This window comes from Mobula birostris, chromosome 22 (assembly GCF_030028105.1).
Source record: "Mobula birostris isolate sMobBir1 chromosome 22, sMobBir1.hap1, whole genome shotgun sequence".
NCBI classification, from domain to species: Eukaryota; Metazoa; Chordata; class Chondrichthyes; order Myliobatiformes; family Myliobatidae; genus Mobula; species Mobula birostris.
In genome coordinates, this window is record NC_092391.1 from 52935626 (window position 1) to 52952815 (window position 17190).

Consider the following 17190-nt stretch of genomic DNA (forward strand, 5'->3'; position numbering starts at 1 on the left):
CTGAATCTACTACCTTCTGTAGGATTTTCTGTTCAAAGGCACTGGTGTTCCCAAACCAGGCCATGTTGACTGAACTCCAGCGAGTACAGGCTCAAAGTCATCTACTATCGTAATATAGAGTTGAAAATGGTGATTAGCCAAAATCTCACTGAAAAGTGGAACAGGCTGAAGCAGTTGTATACCCTCGTCCTGGAGTAGCAGGCTGTGAAAATTCTAGCGTATATTATTCGATTCCGTGGAGCTTAGGGAGCAGTTTGCTGGGGCGGGCAAGTTGTCAGTGGAATTTTTAATCAACTGGTTGCAGTGCAGATGATGTCAGTGGCTGTATATTTTTAGCCTCTCCGTCTTGCACCCTGAAGGGTGTTTGTCGGATTTACCACAAGACCTTTTCACAAATGAATAGCATTAGCAGTCTGCATCAGTGTGCACCATTTGATATGCCATTCCTCGTTGGCAATGATGGACAGTAATTGCGAAGATTTGCATTAAGTGGTGCTTTTTCGCAGAATCTGCATCATTCTGTTTTTTCCTTCATTAATGTTATTTATTTGACACAGGTTTGGGGCTTCAAAAGAGACATTCTCCAAGGAAAGCAGAATATTTTGTGATGAGGTAACAGACATTTTGAGCTCTTCAGTGGTGTGAGAGAATGTGTGCATGTGTATGAGAGCATACACCTGCCGTAAATGTATACAAGATAGATATTAGTTCTTTGGGACACATCAGGACCAGTACATTTTGGCCCAATTAAGCCGCTGGCCAATTAGCCGAAGTTTCATGGAATTAGTTAAAAAGGTATAAAAAAGACAAACTACTGTTTAACTGAGTAACAAGTTAAGTGTTTAAATGAAATACAGAACAAATGAAAACACTACCAATACTACTACAGTACTATAAAACTGTTTATTAGTTCCTAATGGTTATTGAGAGAGGAATACATCCAGTGTATGCTGCTGTGTTCTTTTGATTGGCTGTAAGTGACTAAAATCAGCCCAGACTTCTAGTGCAGATAATGGATTGCCTTCATACAATGCTTTCGACGATTGCATTTTCCAAATCTTCATTATCATTTTAACATTCAAGATGATTGTCAATATCTTAACGTTCTTTATAGTTCCTAACTTGTTGAAATACTGAAATCATTTCATTTTCACTCCCAGCCGTATCTAGCATCTCCAAGCTTAAATGCTTGAAACCTCAGTGAGCAAAACAGTTCTGAATTGTCTTACTGCCTATTTCTCGCCAACTATCAGTGACAAAAATCTCCACTTTTCAAACACAAACACTCATAACTGACGCTATTTAAAAGTTGTTCGCTCTAAGCAAAGTGCACGTAACTGATGCCAGTTATAAACTCTTCAACAACAGTCACCTGTCCCAAATAAGCAGCTGCCCTGATTAACCAATGGACCAATTAACCTGAACAGATTGGGTACATATATGTTGGAAGGGCTTATTGCACATGGATATTGTAATGTACAGTGAAAAGAAATATAAGAACATAACATATTGGAGCAGAATTAGACCATTTGGCCCATCGAGTCTGCTCTGCTATTTCATCATTGGCTGATCCACTTATCCGGGCTGCCCCAGTCTCCTGCCTTCTCCCTGTATCTCTTCTTGGCTAATCAAGAATCTATCAACCTCTGCCTTAAATATACCCAATGACTTGATCTCTACAGCTGCCCATGCCAATGAATTCCACAACTGCTCACAATACTCCAGGTGAGACCTCACCAGTGCTTTATAAAGTCTCAACATTACACCCTTGCTTTTGTATTCTAGTCCTCTTGAAGCACATGGTAACATTGCATTTGCCTTCCTCGCCACAGACTCAATCTGCACGTTAACCTCCAGGGAATCCTGCACAAGCACTCCAAGTCCCTTTATGCTTCAGATTTTTGTATTTTCTCTCCCTCTAGACCATAGTCTACCCTTGTATTTCTTCTACCAAAGTGTGTGACCTACACTGTATTCAATCTGCCATTTCTTTACCCCTTCTAATCTGTCTAAGTTCTTCTGTCGGCCTATTTCCTCAAAATTACCTGCCCCTCCACCTATCTTCATATTGTCTGCAAACTTTGCAACAAAGCCATCAATTCCATCATCCAAATCATTGACATATAACGTAAAAAAATCAGTCCCAACACAGGTCACTAGTCACCAGCAGCCAACTAGGAATAGGCTGCCTTTACTCACACTCTTTGCCTCCTGCCAATCAGCCACTGCTTTCTCCATGCCTGTATCTCTCCTGTAATACCATGAGCTTTAAGCTTGTTAAGCAGACTCATGTGTGGACCTTGTCAAGGCCTTCTGAAAATTCAAGTCCACACCATCAACCAATTCTCCTTTGCCTATCATGTTGTAATTCTTCAAAGAATTCCAACAGATCTGTCAGGCGAGATTTTGCCTTGAATTCCTCCAAGTACTCCAAAATCACAACCTTTAACGATCGACTCCAACATCTTTCCAACCACTGAGGTCAGACTAACTGGCCTATAGTTTCCTTTATTCTGCCTCTCTCCCTTGAAGAGTGGAGTGACATTTGTAATTTTCCTGTCTTCCAGAACCATACCCAAATCTAGTGATTCTCAAAAGATCATTACTAATGCCTCCAAGATCTCTTCAGCCACCTCTTTTCGAACTCTGGGGTGTATACCATCTAGTCCACATGACTTCCGTCTACCTTCATACCTTTTGGTTTCCCAGGAACCTTCTCTCTAGTTATGTCTTCCACAGTGAAGATTGATGCAAAATACTTATTCAGTTCCTTGTATCCCATAACTACCTCTCCAACATAGTTTTCCAGCGGTTTGATATCCACTTTCGCCTTTCTTTTACTCTTTATGTATCTGAAGAAACTTTTTAGTTGCCTTCTATTGGGTTTTAAAAGCTTCCTAATCTTCTAACTTCCAACAAATGTTTGCTGTATTATATGCCCTCTCTTTGACTTTTGTATTGGCTTTGACTTCTCTTGTTAGCCACAGTTGTGTCATCTTTCCTTTAAAATACTTCTTCCTCTTTGGAATGTATATACCCTGTGCCTTCGGAATTGCTTCGAGAAATTCCAGCCATTGCTGCTCTGCCATCATCCCTGCCAGTGTTCTTTTCTAATCAATTCTGGACAACTCCTCTGTCATACTTCTGTAATTCCCAGTACTCCACTGTAATAATGATACATCTGACTTCAGTTTCTCCTTCTTAAATTTCAGGGTGAATTCATTCATATTATGATCACTTGCCCTTAAAGGTTCTCTTACCTTAAGCTCTTTAGTCAATTCTGGTTCATTGCACAACACCCAACCCAGAAAAGCTAGTCCCTTAGTGGGCTGATCAACAAGCTGCTGTAAAAAGCCACCCTGTAGGCACTTCAGAAATTCCCCACCAACCTGATTTTCACAATCTACCTACGTATTGAAGTCCCCCATGACTGTTGTAACATTGCCCATTTAGCATGCATTTTCTATCTGCCATTGTAATTTGTAGGCCACGTCCTTGCTGCTGTTTAGAGTGCAGCTCCCATCAGTGTCTTTTTATCCTTGCAGTTCCTTACCTCTATACACAGTGATTCAACATCTTCCGACCCAATGTCACCTCTTTCTAATGATTTGATTTCATGTTTTTATTAATTGCAACGCCGCCCCCTCTGCCTATCTGCCTGTCCTCTTGATACGATGTGTATCCTTAGACGTTAAGCTCCCAGCTATTATCTTCGTTCAGCCATGATTCAGTGATGTCTACAACATCATACCTGCCAATCTGTAACTGTGCTGCAAGTTCATTTATCTTATTCCATATACTGTGCACATTCAAATATAACACCTTCAGTCCTATATTCATCCTATGCGATTTTGTCTGCCTTTTCCTGTTGACTGCAATTTTGCCCTATCAACCACCTCTCCTCACTACACATTCCCTCTGCTTGTAAGCCAGCTACCTCATTTTCAGCGCTGTTATCCACCTTTCCTACGATACTTCATGAATTGAAATATAGGCAGCTCAGGACACTAGTCATGCCATGCTCAACCTTTTTGATTCTTAGCTTTGTCTGAGGTCTTGCCAACATTTGCCTCCACAACCTCTCCACGAGCTGTTCTCGCACTCTGGTTACCATCTCCTGCAACTCTAGTTTAAACCCTACCGTGCAGTATTAACAAAACTGCCAATTAGGATATTAGTCCTCCTCCAGTTCAGGTGCCCTCCTTCCTACTCCTGCTCTTTGACCATGTATTAAACTGTTTCGTCTTCCTAGTTCTGCCCTAACTAGCACGTGGCATGGGTAGCAATCCTGAGATCACAACCCTGGAGGTCCTACCCTTTAACTTGGCACCTAACTACCTGAACTCCCTATGCAGAACCTCGTCACTTGTCCTACCCATATCACTGGTACGTACATGGACCACAACTTCAGGCTGTTCATCCTCCCGCTTAAGAATGCCGAGGACTCGATCCGAGATATCCCATACCCTGGCACCCGGAGGCAACATACCATCCGGGAATCTCGTTCTCGCCCACAGAACCTTCTGTCCATTCTCCTAATGAAACCCCATCATCACAGCATGCCTCTTCTCCTCCCCCCCCCCCCCCAATCTTCCCTTCTGAGTCACAGAGACAGACTCAGTGCCAAAGACCTGACCACTGTAACTTTCCCCTGTTAGGTCATTCCTCCACCTCCTCCCCAACAGTATCCAAAGTGATATACCTGTTCTTGAGGGAGTTCGCCACAGGGGTACTCTGCATTAGCTCCTTCATCCCTTTCTCCTCCCTGACTGTCACTCATATCTGGTGCAGGACACAGGAGCTGTAACTACCTATCTATATTTTCTGCCTTGGTAGCCTCCTACCAGATGGCATTACTATTGATTTCTACTTCCAATAAAAAAACTTTCTCCCTGCCCTTCCTCTTCTTCTATTCCCCCCTCTGGCCCCTTACTTCTCACCTGCTTATCACCTTCCCCCTTCCCTTTCTCCTATGGTTCACTCTCCTCTCCTATTAGATTCCTTCCTCTCCAACCCTTTACCTTTACCACCCCCTTGGCTTCACCTATCACCTTCCAGCCAGCCTCCTGCCCCTCCCCGTCTGAGGCCTCCGTCGGTCAGGGTCGACCATGGATGTTGTGTCCTAGCTGTCTAGATACGCAATCCTGGGCAGTACAATATGGAGAGCAGGCTGTTGCCCATGTAATAGGCTCGCCCACTCCATGCTGCTGATGGACCCAGTGGAACGGCCGAGACCAGTACAGTGTCGCAGGAGTTGCCAGTCAGCATTGAACTCAATGTAGGACTGCCTTAGGGACTCCAGCTCCAGATTTTTCCCTCCAGGATTTACTCCAGAAACCTTCCCCATGAGTGGGTATAGTCACAAGGCAGCGAAGGTTTGAGATCAGAACTTTCCTTTTAAAGAGAAGAGCTGCCAACCACGGCTGACGAGCCCCATCTGCCCGAAGCGACTGGTTTTAAGGCGCCAGTAACCCAGCTTTGCCCCTTCTCCTGTCAGTAGAAGCAGTTCCGCTGGGCTTAGTAGCTAAGCCATGTGTGAAGGCCAGGAGCTAGATTTGGTTGTCAGAGGCTATTTGAGGCGCATTTAATAGGTAGTGGGAGCTTGTCCCCATTACCACTCTCAGCTATAACAACCTTAAGGAACCACCCCTCCCCACATCTTTTTATTCTGGAGTCTTCCCCCACCTCAGTCCTGATGAAGAGTCTCGGCCCGAAATGTTGACTTTCTATTCCTCTCCATAGTTGCTGCCTGACCTGCTGAGTTCCTCCAGCATTCTGTATGTGTTGCTCTGGATATCCAGCATCTGCAAACTTTATTATATCTATAAATTACAATAAGATATATATAGTGCAAAAGGGTATATACATCTTTGAAGAAGTTGTTCCTGAATTGTTGAGTGTGTGTCTTCAGACTCCTGTACCTCCTCCTTGATGGTAGCAATGAGAAGAGGGCATGTCCTGGGTGATGGGGGTCCTTTTTGGGGCATCGCCTTTTGAAGATGTCCTCAATGCTGGGGAGGCTGGTGCCCACGATAAAGCTGACTGAGCTTACAACTTTTTGCAGTTTCTTCCAGTCCTGTGCAGTGGCCCCTCCGTATCAGACACTGATGCAGCCTGTTAGAACGCTGTCCACGGTAAATCTGTAGAAATTCATTAGGACTCTCCTCAATTTAATGTTAATGTTCCCAGCTGGTGGAGAAGTGAGAAACACTGCTTACGCCTGGTTTCTCATGAAGCAGTTGTGGTATATCACAGTACAACATTGTTGTTGAAGTATCCAAACATTTTTGTATCCCTGAATTGTGTCATGCTGAAGACTACCCACTTCTGAGTTCTCATCTGTCTGCTACAGGTGAACAAAAACTTGCGTGAATGTTGGAATATTCACGACAAAGTGACTCCTGCTGAACACCTGCAGTACACAGGCCTCGATGACAGAACCAGTGAGGTACTGAAGACAGCCATTAGGAACACAGTGAACTCCAAGCTGAAGGACTGGGACATCTGCTTAGACCCAATCCTCTTTGAATTTCGGACGTCAGTAAATTCAAGTACCAAGTTCACACCTTTTTTCCTGCTGTACAACCGAGAAGCACGATTATCGTCCAAGGTAAGGTCCGCTGGCCTTAGCTGCCATGAATCATTTACTTGTAGTATTGTCACACATCTTTGGTTGCTACACTCCCCCCAAAAGTTCTGGTAGAAGTTCTTGACTCATGTTAAATGTTAAACCCCTGAGCTCTACTCTTAAAGATGTTCTCTGGCTTTCCTGCTTCACTATTATACATAATGGGTGCACGGTAGCATATTGGTTAGTGCGACCCTATTACAGATTGATACGTTGGAGTTCGGAGTTGAATTCTGGCGTCATCTGTAATGTGTCTGTATGTTCTCTCGCCCCCCCCCCCCCCCCCCATGGAATGTGTGGGGTTCCTCCGGGTGCTCTGGCCTCCTCCTACAGTTCAGAGACTTACCGGTAGGTAGGTTAATCGGTCATTGTAAATTGTCCAGTGATTAAACTCGGTTAAATCAGGGGTAGCTGGGCAGTGCAGCTTGAAGGGCTACTCCGTGCTGTATCTCAATAAATAAATAATGTGAATTTTAATGTGGTGGGGTAGTTTCAGGTATGGGGTTAAATTGGACGTTGCTATCAGAGCCTGTGATGCAGACATTGGGGAGGTGGGTGCACACTCTTCCCAGTGCGAAGTCCGGCCTGATAAAGCAGTGGATACAATCAGGTTCAAGTTTAACTGTCACTTACAACCAAACAAAACAGCATTACTCCGGGGCCAAGGTGCACCAACAGTCACGCACAGCACAGGGCACATATAGCACACATAATTACAATTGGAATCACCAAACAGTCACGCAAAAAAAATACCCCAAGTCCCTGAGTACCCTGTCCTGTAGATCGATGGTACAAGGGATGTTGTAGGCAAGAACAGCCCACAGCAGTCCGATCATCACTTACTAGTGCAGGTGCAGATTCAAAGTACTTTTATTATCAAAGTATGTATGCAGTAAACAACCCTGAGATTTGTCTTCCCACAGACAGCCACAAAACTAAGAAATGCCACGTAGCTCATTCAAAGAAAATATCCAACACCCAGCACAAAAAATGGACAAATTGTGCAAACGGCAAAAGTGAGTGAATAAGATACAGAATATTAAACATCGAACCACTGAGTCCTTGAGAAAGCAGTAATGTTCACTGTAGCTCAGGTCAGTTCAGTAACCTTCAGTGTAGCTGGGGTCAGTTCAGCGACGTTCAGTGTAGCTCAGGTCAGTTCAGTTTACCGCTGTGTCATTCGGTGGCCGCAGAGCCAGTCTGCCCCGATCAAGATCACACAAAATAGAATAAGAAAAGGGGATGAGTGCAATCCAGCTTGTCCTCCACCGAGCAAACACCAGAGGGCAGCTCCAAAGGCAGGGGCCAGCCTGCAAGCCCACTGCCTCTGGCATCTGCTTCAATTAGTTTTTCTGTTATAAATCCTAACCCAAAAATAATCTTTAAAGCCAAGTGGTTTAAATGTTGTCGTGTCTCATCTGACTGATTACAGTCTTTTGTTTAAAAGGGATGTTTTTGAACTCTTGGATTTCATCAGAGTAAGAAAAAATCCATTCAGCAGAGTATTTTGGGCAATTCAGGATTGTTCAATGTCATTTGCAGTACACATCTGTAAAAGAGAACAAAATAATTGTTACTCCAGATCCGATGCAACCCAAGAAAAAGGAAACATGATAATAATAAAAAACACAATAAATATAAGTACATCAGATAGTTTATAAACATGGATTGTGTGTCCATGAAGTGACACTAAGCACAGGAGTTTATTGTGTTTTTGGAATACGTGAGGAATAGGCCCTTCCGGCCTTTCAATCCACGCTGCCCAGCAACCCCCCGATTTAATTCTAACCTAATCACGGGACAACTTACAACGATCAATTAACCTACCAACCAGTACATCTTTGGACTGCGGGAGGAAACCCACACGGTCACGGGGAGAACGTACAAACTCCTTACAGGCAGCGCCGGGAATCGAACCCGGGTCGTCTGTACTGTAAAGCGTTGTGCTGACCACTATGCTACCGCACTGCCATCAAAGAGTGACTGTACGTAAGGTGACTGACAAGAAATGATCAAGTAGTGATGGTTGGGGGTGTAGATGGGTGTGCAAGTCGGTGGAGGTGTTGTTCAGCCTCACTGCTTGGAGAAAGTAACTGTTTTTGAGTCTGGTGGTCCTGGCATGGATGCTATGTAGCCTCCTCACTGATGGGAGTGGGACAAGCAGTCTACGAGTGGGGCGGGTGAGATCCTTCATGAGTTTCTGGCCCATTGTGATATAAATTTAGTCCTTACCTGTTTAATAGTTTCTTTTGATTCCCCACTGCACTCATTTCCATTTAAGAGATATAGAGTAATTGTTGCCTTAATGTAATGTTGCTATAATTGGATCCCTGTATTGTAACAATGCAATACAAAATTGACGTATTTCCCTGTACTGAGAGGAGGCTTGAGTAGACCCGCAAACGGCTTCCACTCACTGGTTTGTTTCCATGGTGCTTATTAACTTAGTCAACTGAGTTTTGAATTTATTAACCCATCCTTGTGAATGCTGCCAGGCTTTAGCATTGTGCAAAACTAATTCAATCCATTCTCTTCCCAGACAATAAGCAATTTCTGGGAACTAGTGCTACTTTACAAAATTAGTTAGTAAATTTTCAAAGTTCAAAGTAAATTTATTATTGAAGTACATATATGTCATCTGAGATTAGTTTTCTTTTGGGCATACTCAGTAACTCTACAGAATAATAACCATTACAGAATCACTGAAAGACTGCCCAACTTGGCCATTCAACCAGAGTGCAGAAGACTCAAACTGTGTGCTGAACAAAAAGATAAAATAATGATAATAAATAAATTAGCAATAAATATTGAGAACATGAGATGACGAGTCTTTGAAAGTGAGTCCATTGGGTGTGGGGAAATTTCAATGATGGGGCGAGAGAAGTTATCCCCTTTGGTTCAGGAGCCTGATGGTTGAGGGGTAATAACTGTTCCTGAACCTGGTGGTGAGAGTCCTGAGGCTCCTGTACCTCCCTCCTGATGGCAGCAGCGAGAAGAGAGTGTGTCCTGATGGGGGTATGGTGGGGGTCCCTGATGATTGGTGCTGTGACCGTGTTTCTTATTGATGTATTTCATATAAATGTTACACAAGAAGAGAAATGGAGAATTCCAGGTCGGTAGTCTGATGTTTAGCTGTTGGGAAAATTGTTGGAATACATAATCAAGGAAGTAATTACAGAGCATTATGACACATGAGGCAGAGTCTAATCAAATGCCTTTGTGGTTAGAATGAACTGGTTTTCCCAAAAGACATTTGACGTGCCACGTAAATGGTTACTGTACTAGAAAAGGATTCATTGAGGAAAAAAGTGGGCAAGCTGTAACAGGGTTGCCATGGAGATGAGTTCTGGGGCCTTCGCTCCCTACAACCCGTAATCATGACTTAGGTGAAACGTGCAAATTTGTTGAAGATACAAAAGGGATGGTGTTATAAAAAAAATACAACTTATAACGATGATTAGTGAGGCACAGAGAGATCTGTATTTACTGACGAGTACCTTTGTTTAAACTAACATGTTCGTGAATTCACACACTAAATGCCTTGTTGTGCACACTCACTAGGTATCCCTGACTCTCCTGAATAGTCAAAGGATAGCAGAAGTATTACCCGGACAAAGGAGTTTACACTGGCCAGGTGTTCCTCATGGTCCCGATTCACTCACCATGTGTTTCACACAGGGTTGCTCACGCTTGTACCTGCGATGGTTATTCTTCGAATTTACCGCTACCAGCACACAGGAAGCATCCACTTTTATATCAATTCCTTATCTATCCAAATATCGTATTCCAGTGTCGTTGGCCACAGGTCACGTGTCTGTCCTTTAACACCTTGTTATTGGCTCTGCTCCAAGCCAGCATCAATTTGTTGCCCTCTTCCCATCAAGGGACAGTTGATAATTTGCTCTCAATCAGCAATGAGCTCGAATTACTTCAGGCAGGCATCAGCCCCGACATTCACAAACCTGCGTGTTATAGCCAACTAAAGAACATCTCACAAATAACTTCTTATTTGGAAATTATCTCCAGTCCAGCAGATTACCCGAAGTATCATTGTGTCTTCTTTAAACCATTGATCAAGCCCAGCATGTCAAGCTCACAAAATGGCAGCCTCCATCCCCAAGCATGCAGCAAGACAATCAGTCTGTCTGCTTCCACTGTCCTTGATTCATTGGAATTCACTGATCTGTAGATTGTCATTCTTTCTGGCCAACAGTGACAAAGCAAGTTGTGAGGAGAGTACAAATCTGGAGTCAGTGGCTGAAAAATGGTCAGATAGTGTGGGGAATGGAATCAACAAAGAACTGCTGAGGAGTCTGTGGAGATTCGGCATGTAATCTGAAACTGTGGCTAACTTCTATAGATGTGTATTGACTGGCTGCATCACAGCCTGGTATAGAAACACCAAAGCCCTTGAATGGAAAATCCTACAAAAAGTAATGGATACTGCCCATTACATCACAAGTAAGGCTGTCTGCACCACCTACATGAAACACTCATAGGAAAGCAATACCCATTATCAGAGACCCTCACCACCCAGGTCATGGTCTTTTCTTGCTGCTGCCATCAGGTAGAAGGTACAGGAGCCTCAGGACTCGCACCACCAGGTTCAAGAACAGTTACCATCAGGCTCTTGAACAAAAGGGGAAAACTACACTCACTTGCCCATCCATTGAGATGTTCCCACAACCAATGATCTCACTTTAAAAACTCTTTATCTCATGATCTCGCATTATTTATTGCTATTTATTTATATTTTCATTTGCATGGTTTGTTGTCATCTGCACTCTGGTTGATCTTTCGTTATAGTTACTATTCTATAGATTTGCTGAGTATGCCCACAGAAAAATGAATCTCGGTTGTATATGGTGACATATATGTACTTTGATAATAAAATTTACTTTGAACTTTGAGCAGAGCAGCATTTAGTTGGTGTGATGAATGGAGAATACTGGATGTAGCAAATAATGAAGAGAGCAAAGAGCTTGTCCTTAATTGCAGAGTGGGTTGGAGTACAAGGATTGAAGTAGGCTTGATATAACAGGGTGGCAGGAGAGCTGTGTTGACCTTTGTTGCGGCGAGAGCTAGGGCCTCAGGCTGCGCGGTTGCCTGTTGTAGTTGCCCGGGAGAGGAGATGCCGTGTCCTCCGTGTCAGGAACTGTAAGGTAGTGCACTTTGGTAGAAGAAATAAAAAGGTAGACTATTTTCTAAATAGAGAGAAAATTCAACAAAGGGACATGGGAGTCTACGTGCAGGATTCCCTAAAAGTTAATTCACAGGTTGGATTGGGGGTGAGGAAGGCAAATGAGATGTTAGCATTCATTTCAAGAGGACTAGAATATAAAAGCAAGGATGTAATGTTGAGCCTTTATAAAGCACTGTGAGGCCACACTTGGAGTACTGAGAGCAGTTTTGGGCCCTTATCTTAGAAAGAATATGCTGACATTGGAGAGAATTCAAAGGAAGTTCATGAAAATGATTCCAGGATTGATTGGCTTGTCATATGAAGAGCGTTTGATGGCTCTGGGCCTGTACTCACTGGAATTCAGAAGAATTGGGGGTGGGGGGGGGTGACCTAATTGATACCTGTTGAATGTTGAAAGGTCTTGATTTTGTGAATGTGGAGAGGATGTTTCCTATGGTGGGGGAGACTTAAGACCAGAGGACATAGTCTTAGAATAAAGGGGTGTCCATTTAGAACTGAGATGAGGAGGAATTTCTTTAGCCAGAGAGTGGTGGATCTGTAGAATTCTTTGCCACAGGCAGCTGTGGAGGCCAAGTCTTAGGGTATATTTAAGGCAGATTGGTAGATTCTTAATAAGTCAGGGCATGAAGGGATACAGGAAGAAGGCAGGAGATTGGGGCTGAGAGGGAAAATGGATTAGCCATGATGAAACAGTGGAGCAGACTTGATGGGTTAAATGGCCTGATTCTGCTCATGTATAGTTGAATGAAAATGAACCTTGAATAACTAGTTTGTTGGGGGGGGGGGGCAGAGGGAATGCTGGTTTGTCACCTTGCCATTTAAGATCGTAGTCGACAGACTGACACCTGGTGTTTTATTGAGATGAGGTCTGAAGAGGTTTCTAAGGGTAGGTACTGTGAATATGTTTCTGTTGGAGAGGACAGATCTAAAACTGAATGGAGAAACCATTTCAAATTTAAAAATCTGCCATTTGAGAAGAATTTCTTCACTGGTAACTAAGAATCTCTGTAGTGTCTTCCCATCAAGTCTGGATCATTCAATGTATTCAAGGCTGGGAGCTGAGCTTCAGGAGGGGGCAAGGCTTACAAGGCAGGGAAGGAAACGATCAAAATACTGAAGGAGTTGGAGGGATCAAACTTGTGCTCTAGTGTTTAAAGGTTTACATTAAATATGGAGAAAATATTCTAAAAGTATAACTAACTGTATTTCAGGGAGAGTTTGAAATTGCACGTGAGTACAGACTGCAAGATAACTGTGCCATCAAAGCGGAAAGTATCAACAAGTTCACAAGTTCCATGGCCGAGCAACAAAATACAGTTAAAGAAATGGTATGTGTCAAAATAATCTTAGCTACTCATCCAGCTCTGCGATGCACAGAACATGTCAGTTTGAACATAATGACACAAGAAAATTGGAGGAAAGCTTGACAAGGCCACTTGTCCCTAAGATACAACATTGTCTAATGTCTGTTCCAGTACACAAGTGTAAGGGAGAACGAAATAATTGTTACTCTGTATCTGATGCAGCATCAAACAAACACAATAACATGAAGAACATCATCATCATCTTTACATGCCATGTCGTATGATGTGGGCGATAGTGGTCTTATCCATGACCATGATTGTTCTTGGCAATTGTTTCTACAGAAGTGATTTGCCAGTGCTTCCTTCTGGGTAGTGTGGATGACCCCAGCTATTAAAGGTTCAAAGGTTCATTTATTAACAAAGTATACAACTCTGAAATTCTTCTTCTCCAGATAGTCTTGAAACTGAGCAAGAGAAGAACAACAGCATGATCATCAACCCCTCAAATCCCTCCTCCCCGCACAAACAACAAACAAAAACGGAACAGGCACGTCAGTACTCTTCACAGGTTGTCTGCCTGGCATCAGTTGTTGCATAACTAGGGCTTGTGATACACATCAGCTGCTCAAACGACCATCCACCACTTGCTGCCATGGCTTCACATGACCCTGATCGGGGGACTAATCAGATGCTACACCTTGCCCAAAGTTGCCCTTCAGGCTAGCGGAGGGAATGAGCACCTTACACCTTCTTTGGTAGAGACGTATCTCCACCCCACCTCCCTAAAGATAAAAAATAATAATTTTTTAAAAAAACACAATAAATGTTTGAAAGTTTGGTTGATTGCTGAGCTTGGCAAAATGTTTGCAAACGTTTTTGGCTCCAATTGAAAAGCCGTCATTAGTGCACAGTTGAGGGTGTTGTTTCCTCAGAATGCTGGCTTAGATACTCCTTTAGGGTCCGAATGGATATTTTTAAGACATTGGGATCTGATTAGATGGTTCAAAGCACTGTGAACAGTTTAGCAGTGGAAGATTCCGATTGCCTAGCTTTGAGGGAGGCCCATGGAAGTATTTGCTTTGCTATCCAGATCCAAGATTACTGGCGATTCTTTGATTGTTGACATTGTTACTTCTCTTTTCTCCGTAAACATTCATATACCAGATCTATGTCGATGCATCCTTCTGTAGAGAATGAAGCTTCAAGAAATTCTCGTTCTTTTCTTGTTCTTGTTTGAGTCAAGACTCTGGCTGTCGTCCAGCAGAAGCATGACCCACTCTCGCTAGTATCAGCTCATGAAGACGAAGCAAGACACTATTTCAACCAGACGACAGCCAGATGATGGCTTCTTGTTTACAACCAAAACGTCTGCAAACTTTTTGCCAAGCTCAGCAATCAACCAAACTTCCAAATAGCCAACCTGAGCTACCAATATTCCACAATTTTTCACACAATAAATATAATAAAGATGGTTTGTATATATAGATTGATTGTATGTCCATAAGGTGACAATAAGCACAAGAATGTCTGTAAATAAGGTGGCTCTGACAGGAAATGATAAAGTAGTGGTGGCTGGGTATGTAAAGGGTTCGGGTTAGTGGGTGGAGATGTTGATCAGCTTTACTGCTCGGGGAAAGTAACTGTTTTTGAGTCTGGTAGCCCTGGTGTGGATGCTACGTAGCCTCCTTCCCTGATGAGAGTCCATGAGCAGGGTGGGTGAGATCCTTCATGATGTTACTACACTATTTAATATGATCTTGGCTGATCTAAGTTGCAAAGTGGCAGTTCTCCATAACCTTCAATTTCTGATCCTTCAGCAATGTACCTACCTTAAATATCCCAACAATCTGGTCAAAATCTGATGGTAGCTTTTTGTTGGGCATTACACATGACCCTTGTTTCGAACTACTGTCTCTCAGGTACATTTTTCATTTCTCCAGAGTATGAGGTTAATTCCCATTCTCTTGGGGTGCCACAGTAGCATAGTGGTTAGCTTGATGTTATTACAGCTGGGAATGTTGGAGTTTGGAGTTCAGTTCTGATACCGTCTGCAAGGAGTTTGTACACTCTCCCATGAGTGCGTGGGTTTCCTCCGGGTGCTCGGGTTTCCTCCCACGTTCCGAAGAGGTACCACTTAGTAGATTAATTGGTCGGTGTAAATTGTCCTGTGATTAGGTTAAGGTTAAACAGATGGGTTTCTGGGCACCACAGCTCATTGGCTTGGAAGGTTTGTAAAGATAGATCACTAAAGTAAGTGAGTAAGTCACTTTGAAAGCTTTGGCAGGGTGACTGTGTGAAGCATCTCCATCTCCAAATCTGCACACAGCAAAATCTGCTGAACAGAGCCAGGATCTTGTTGTGAAATTGACTTTGGAGGCTTTCATAAGCTTAACTTGTGGTGCTGATGAGTGGTGTTATATTGAATGAGGTGAATGAAAGCCAGGAGTTCTGCCAATAATTTCTTTTCCCTTTGTGTAGGTGCTTGCCAACCTGGCTGCAGCTCATAAGCGTGAGAAAAAGCATGCCAAGAGGAAAGCCAGGAAGGAGATCCATTTTACCATGGGAGGTGAAGCGTTTCCTGGAAACACCAAAAAACTGAAGAAAAGTCACTTTCTTTCTTCTCAAACCGAAGCAACTTTGTCCTCCGAGCACACTGTGGGTGGTGGGATGGTGTGAAGCTGCTTTTCAATGTCATATAAATTATTTACGGGATTGAGGAGAATTTTTTCTGGAGATATTGTCCTAGGAAGTGGATTGAAAATGGCAATGCAAAGCCCTATCTGTGGGTCAAGGAGCCAGCACCAAGACAAGTACCTGGGAACAGGTATCCAACACTCTCAACACCTGGGGGCAGGTGTCCAACACTCTCCACCAGGGGACAGGTGTCCAACAGTCTCAACACCAGGAGATAGGTGTCCAACAGTCTCAACACCCGGGGACAGGTGTCCAACACTCTCAACACCCGGGGGCGGATGTCCAACACTCTCAACACCCGGGGGCGGGTGTCCAACACTCTCAACACCCGGGGGCGGGTGTCCAACAGTCTCAACACCCGGGGGCAGATGTCCAACAGTCTCAACACCCGGGGGCGGGTGTCCAACACTCTCAACACCCGGGGGCGGGTGTCCAACAGTCTCAACACCCGGGGGCAGATGTCCAACAGTCTCAACACCCGGGGGCAGATGTCCAACAGTCTCAACACCCGGGGGCAGGTGTCCAACAGTCTCAACACCCGGGGATGGGTGTCCAACACTCTCAACACCCAGTGGCAGGTGTCCAACAGTCTCAACACCCGGGGGCAGGTGTCCAACACTCTCAACACCCAGTGGCAGGTGTCCAACAGTCTCAACACCCGGGGGCGGGTGTCCAACACTGAGCTCAACACCTGGGGACAGGTGTCCAACACTCTCAACACCTGGGGACGGGTATCCAACACTGAGCTCAACACCTGGGGACAGGTGTCCAACACTCTCAACACCCGGGGACGGGTGTCCAACACTGAGCTCAACACCTGGGGACAGGTGTCCAACAGTCTCAACACCCGGGGGCAGATGTCCAACAGTCTCAACACCCGGGGGCAGATGTCCAACAGTCTCAACACCCGGGGGCAGGTGTCCAACAGTCTCAACACCCGGGGATGGGTGTCCAACACTCTCAACACCCAGTGGCAGGTGTCCAACAGTCTCAACACCCGGGGGCAGGTGTCCAACACTCTCAACACCCAGTGGCAGGTGTCCAACAGTCTCAACACCCGGGGGCGGGTGTCCAACACTGAGCTCAACACCTGGGGACAGGTGTCCAACACTCTCAACACCTGGGGACGGGTATCCAACACTGAGCTCAACACCTGGGGACAGGTGTCCAACACTCTCAACACCCGGGGACGGGTGTCCAACACTGAGCTCAACACCTGGGGACAGGTGTCCAACAGTCTCAACACCCGGGGACGGGTGTCCAACACTGAGCTCAACACCTGGGGACAGGTGTCCAACACTCAACCCTAGGGGGCAGGTGTCCAACACTCAACACCCGGTGGCGGGTGTCCAACAGTCTCA

The 17190-nt window shown here is 44.5% G+C and overlaps 1 protein-coding gene across 1 annotated transcript in view; it reads left to right on the plus strand.

Moving 5' to 3' along the window:
* Positions 1 to 15832, plus strand: part of LOC140186466 (gypsy retrotransposon integrase-like protein 1) — a 35373-nt gene extending 19541 nt beyond the window's left edge. The window contains exons 5-8 of the mRNA XM_072240766.1: positions 558 to 612; positions 6353 to 6610; positions 13043 to 13159; positions 15614 to 15832. Of these exons, the coding sequence (XP_072096867.1) occupies positions 558 to 612; positions 6353 to 6610; positions 13043 to 13159; positions 15614 to 15811 (628 nt within the window). The 3' untranslated portion in view covers positions 15812 to 15832. The remainder of the gene's footprint in view (positions 1 to 557; positions 613 to 6352; positions 6611 to 13042; positions 13160 to 15613) is intronic.
* Positions 15833 to 17190: the final 1358 nt, after the last annotated feature.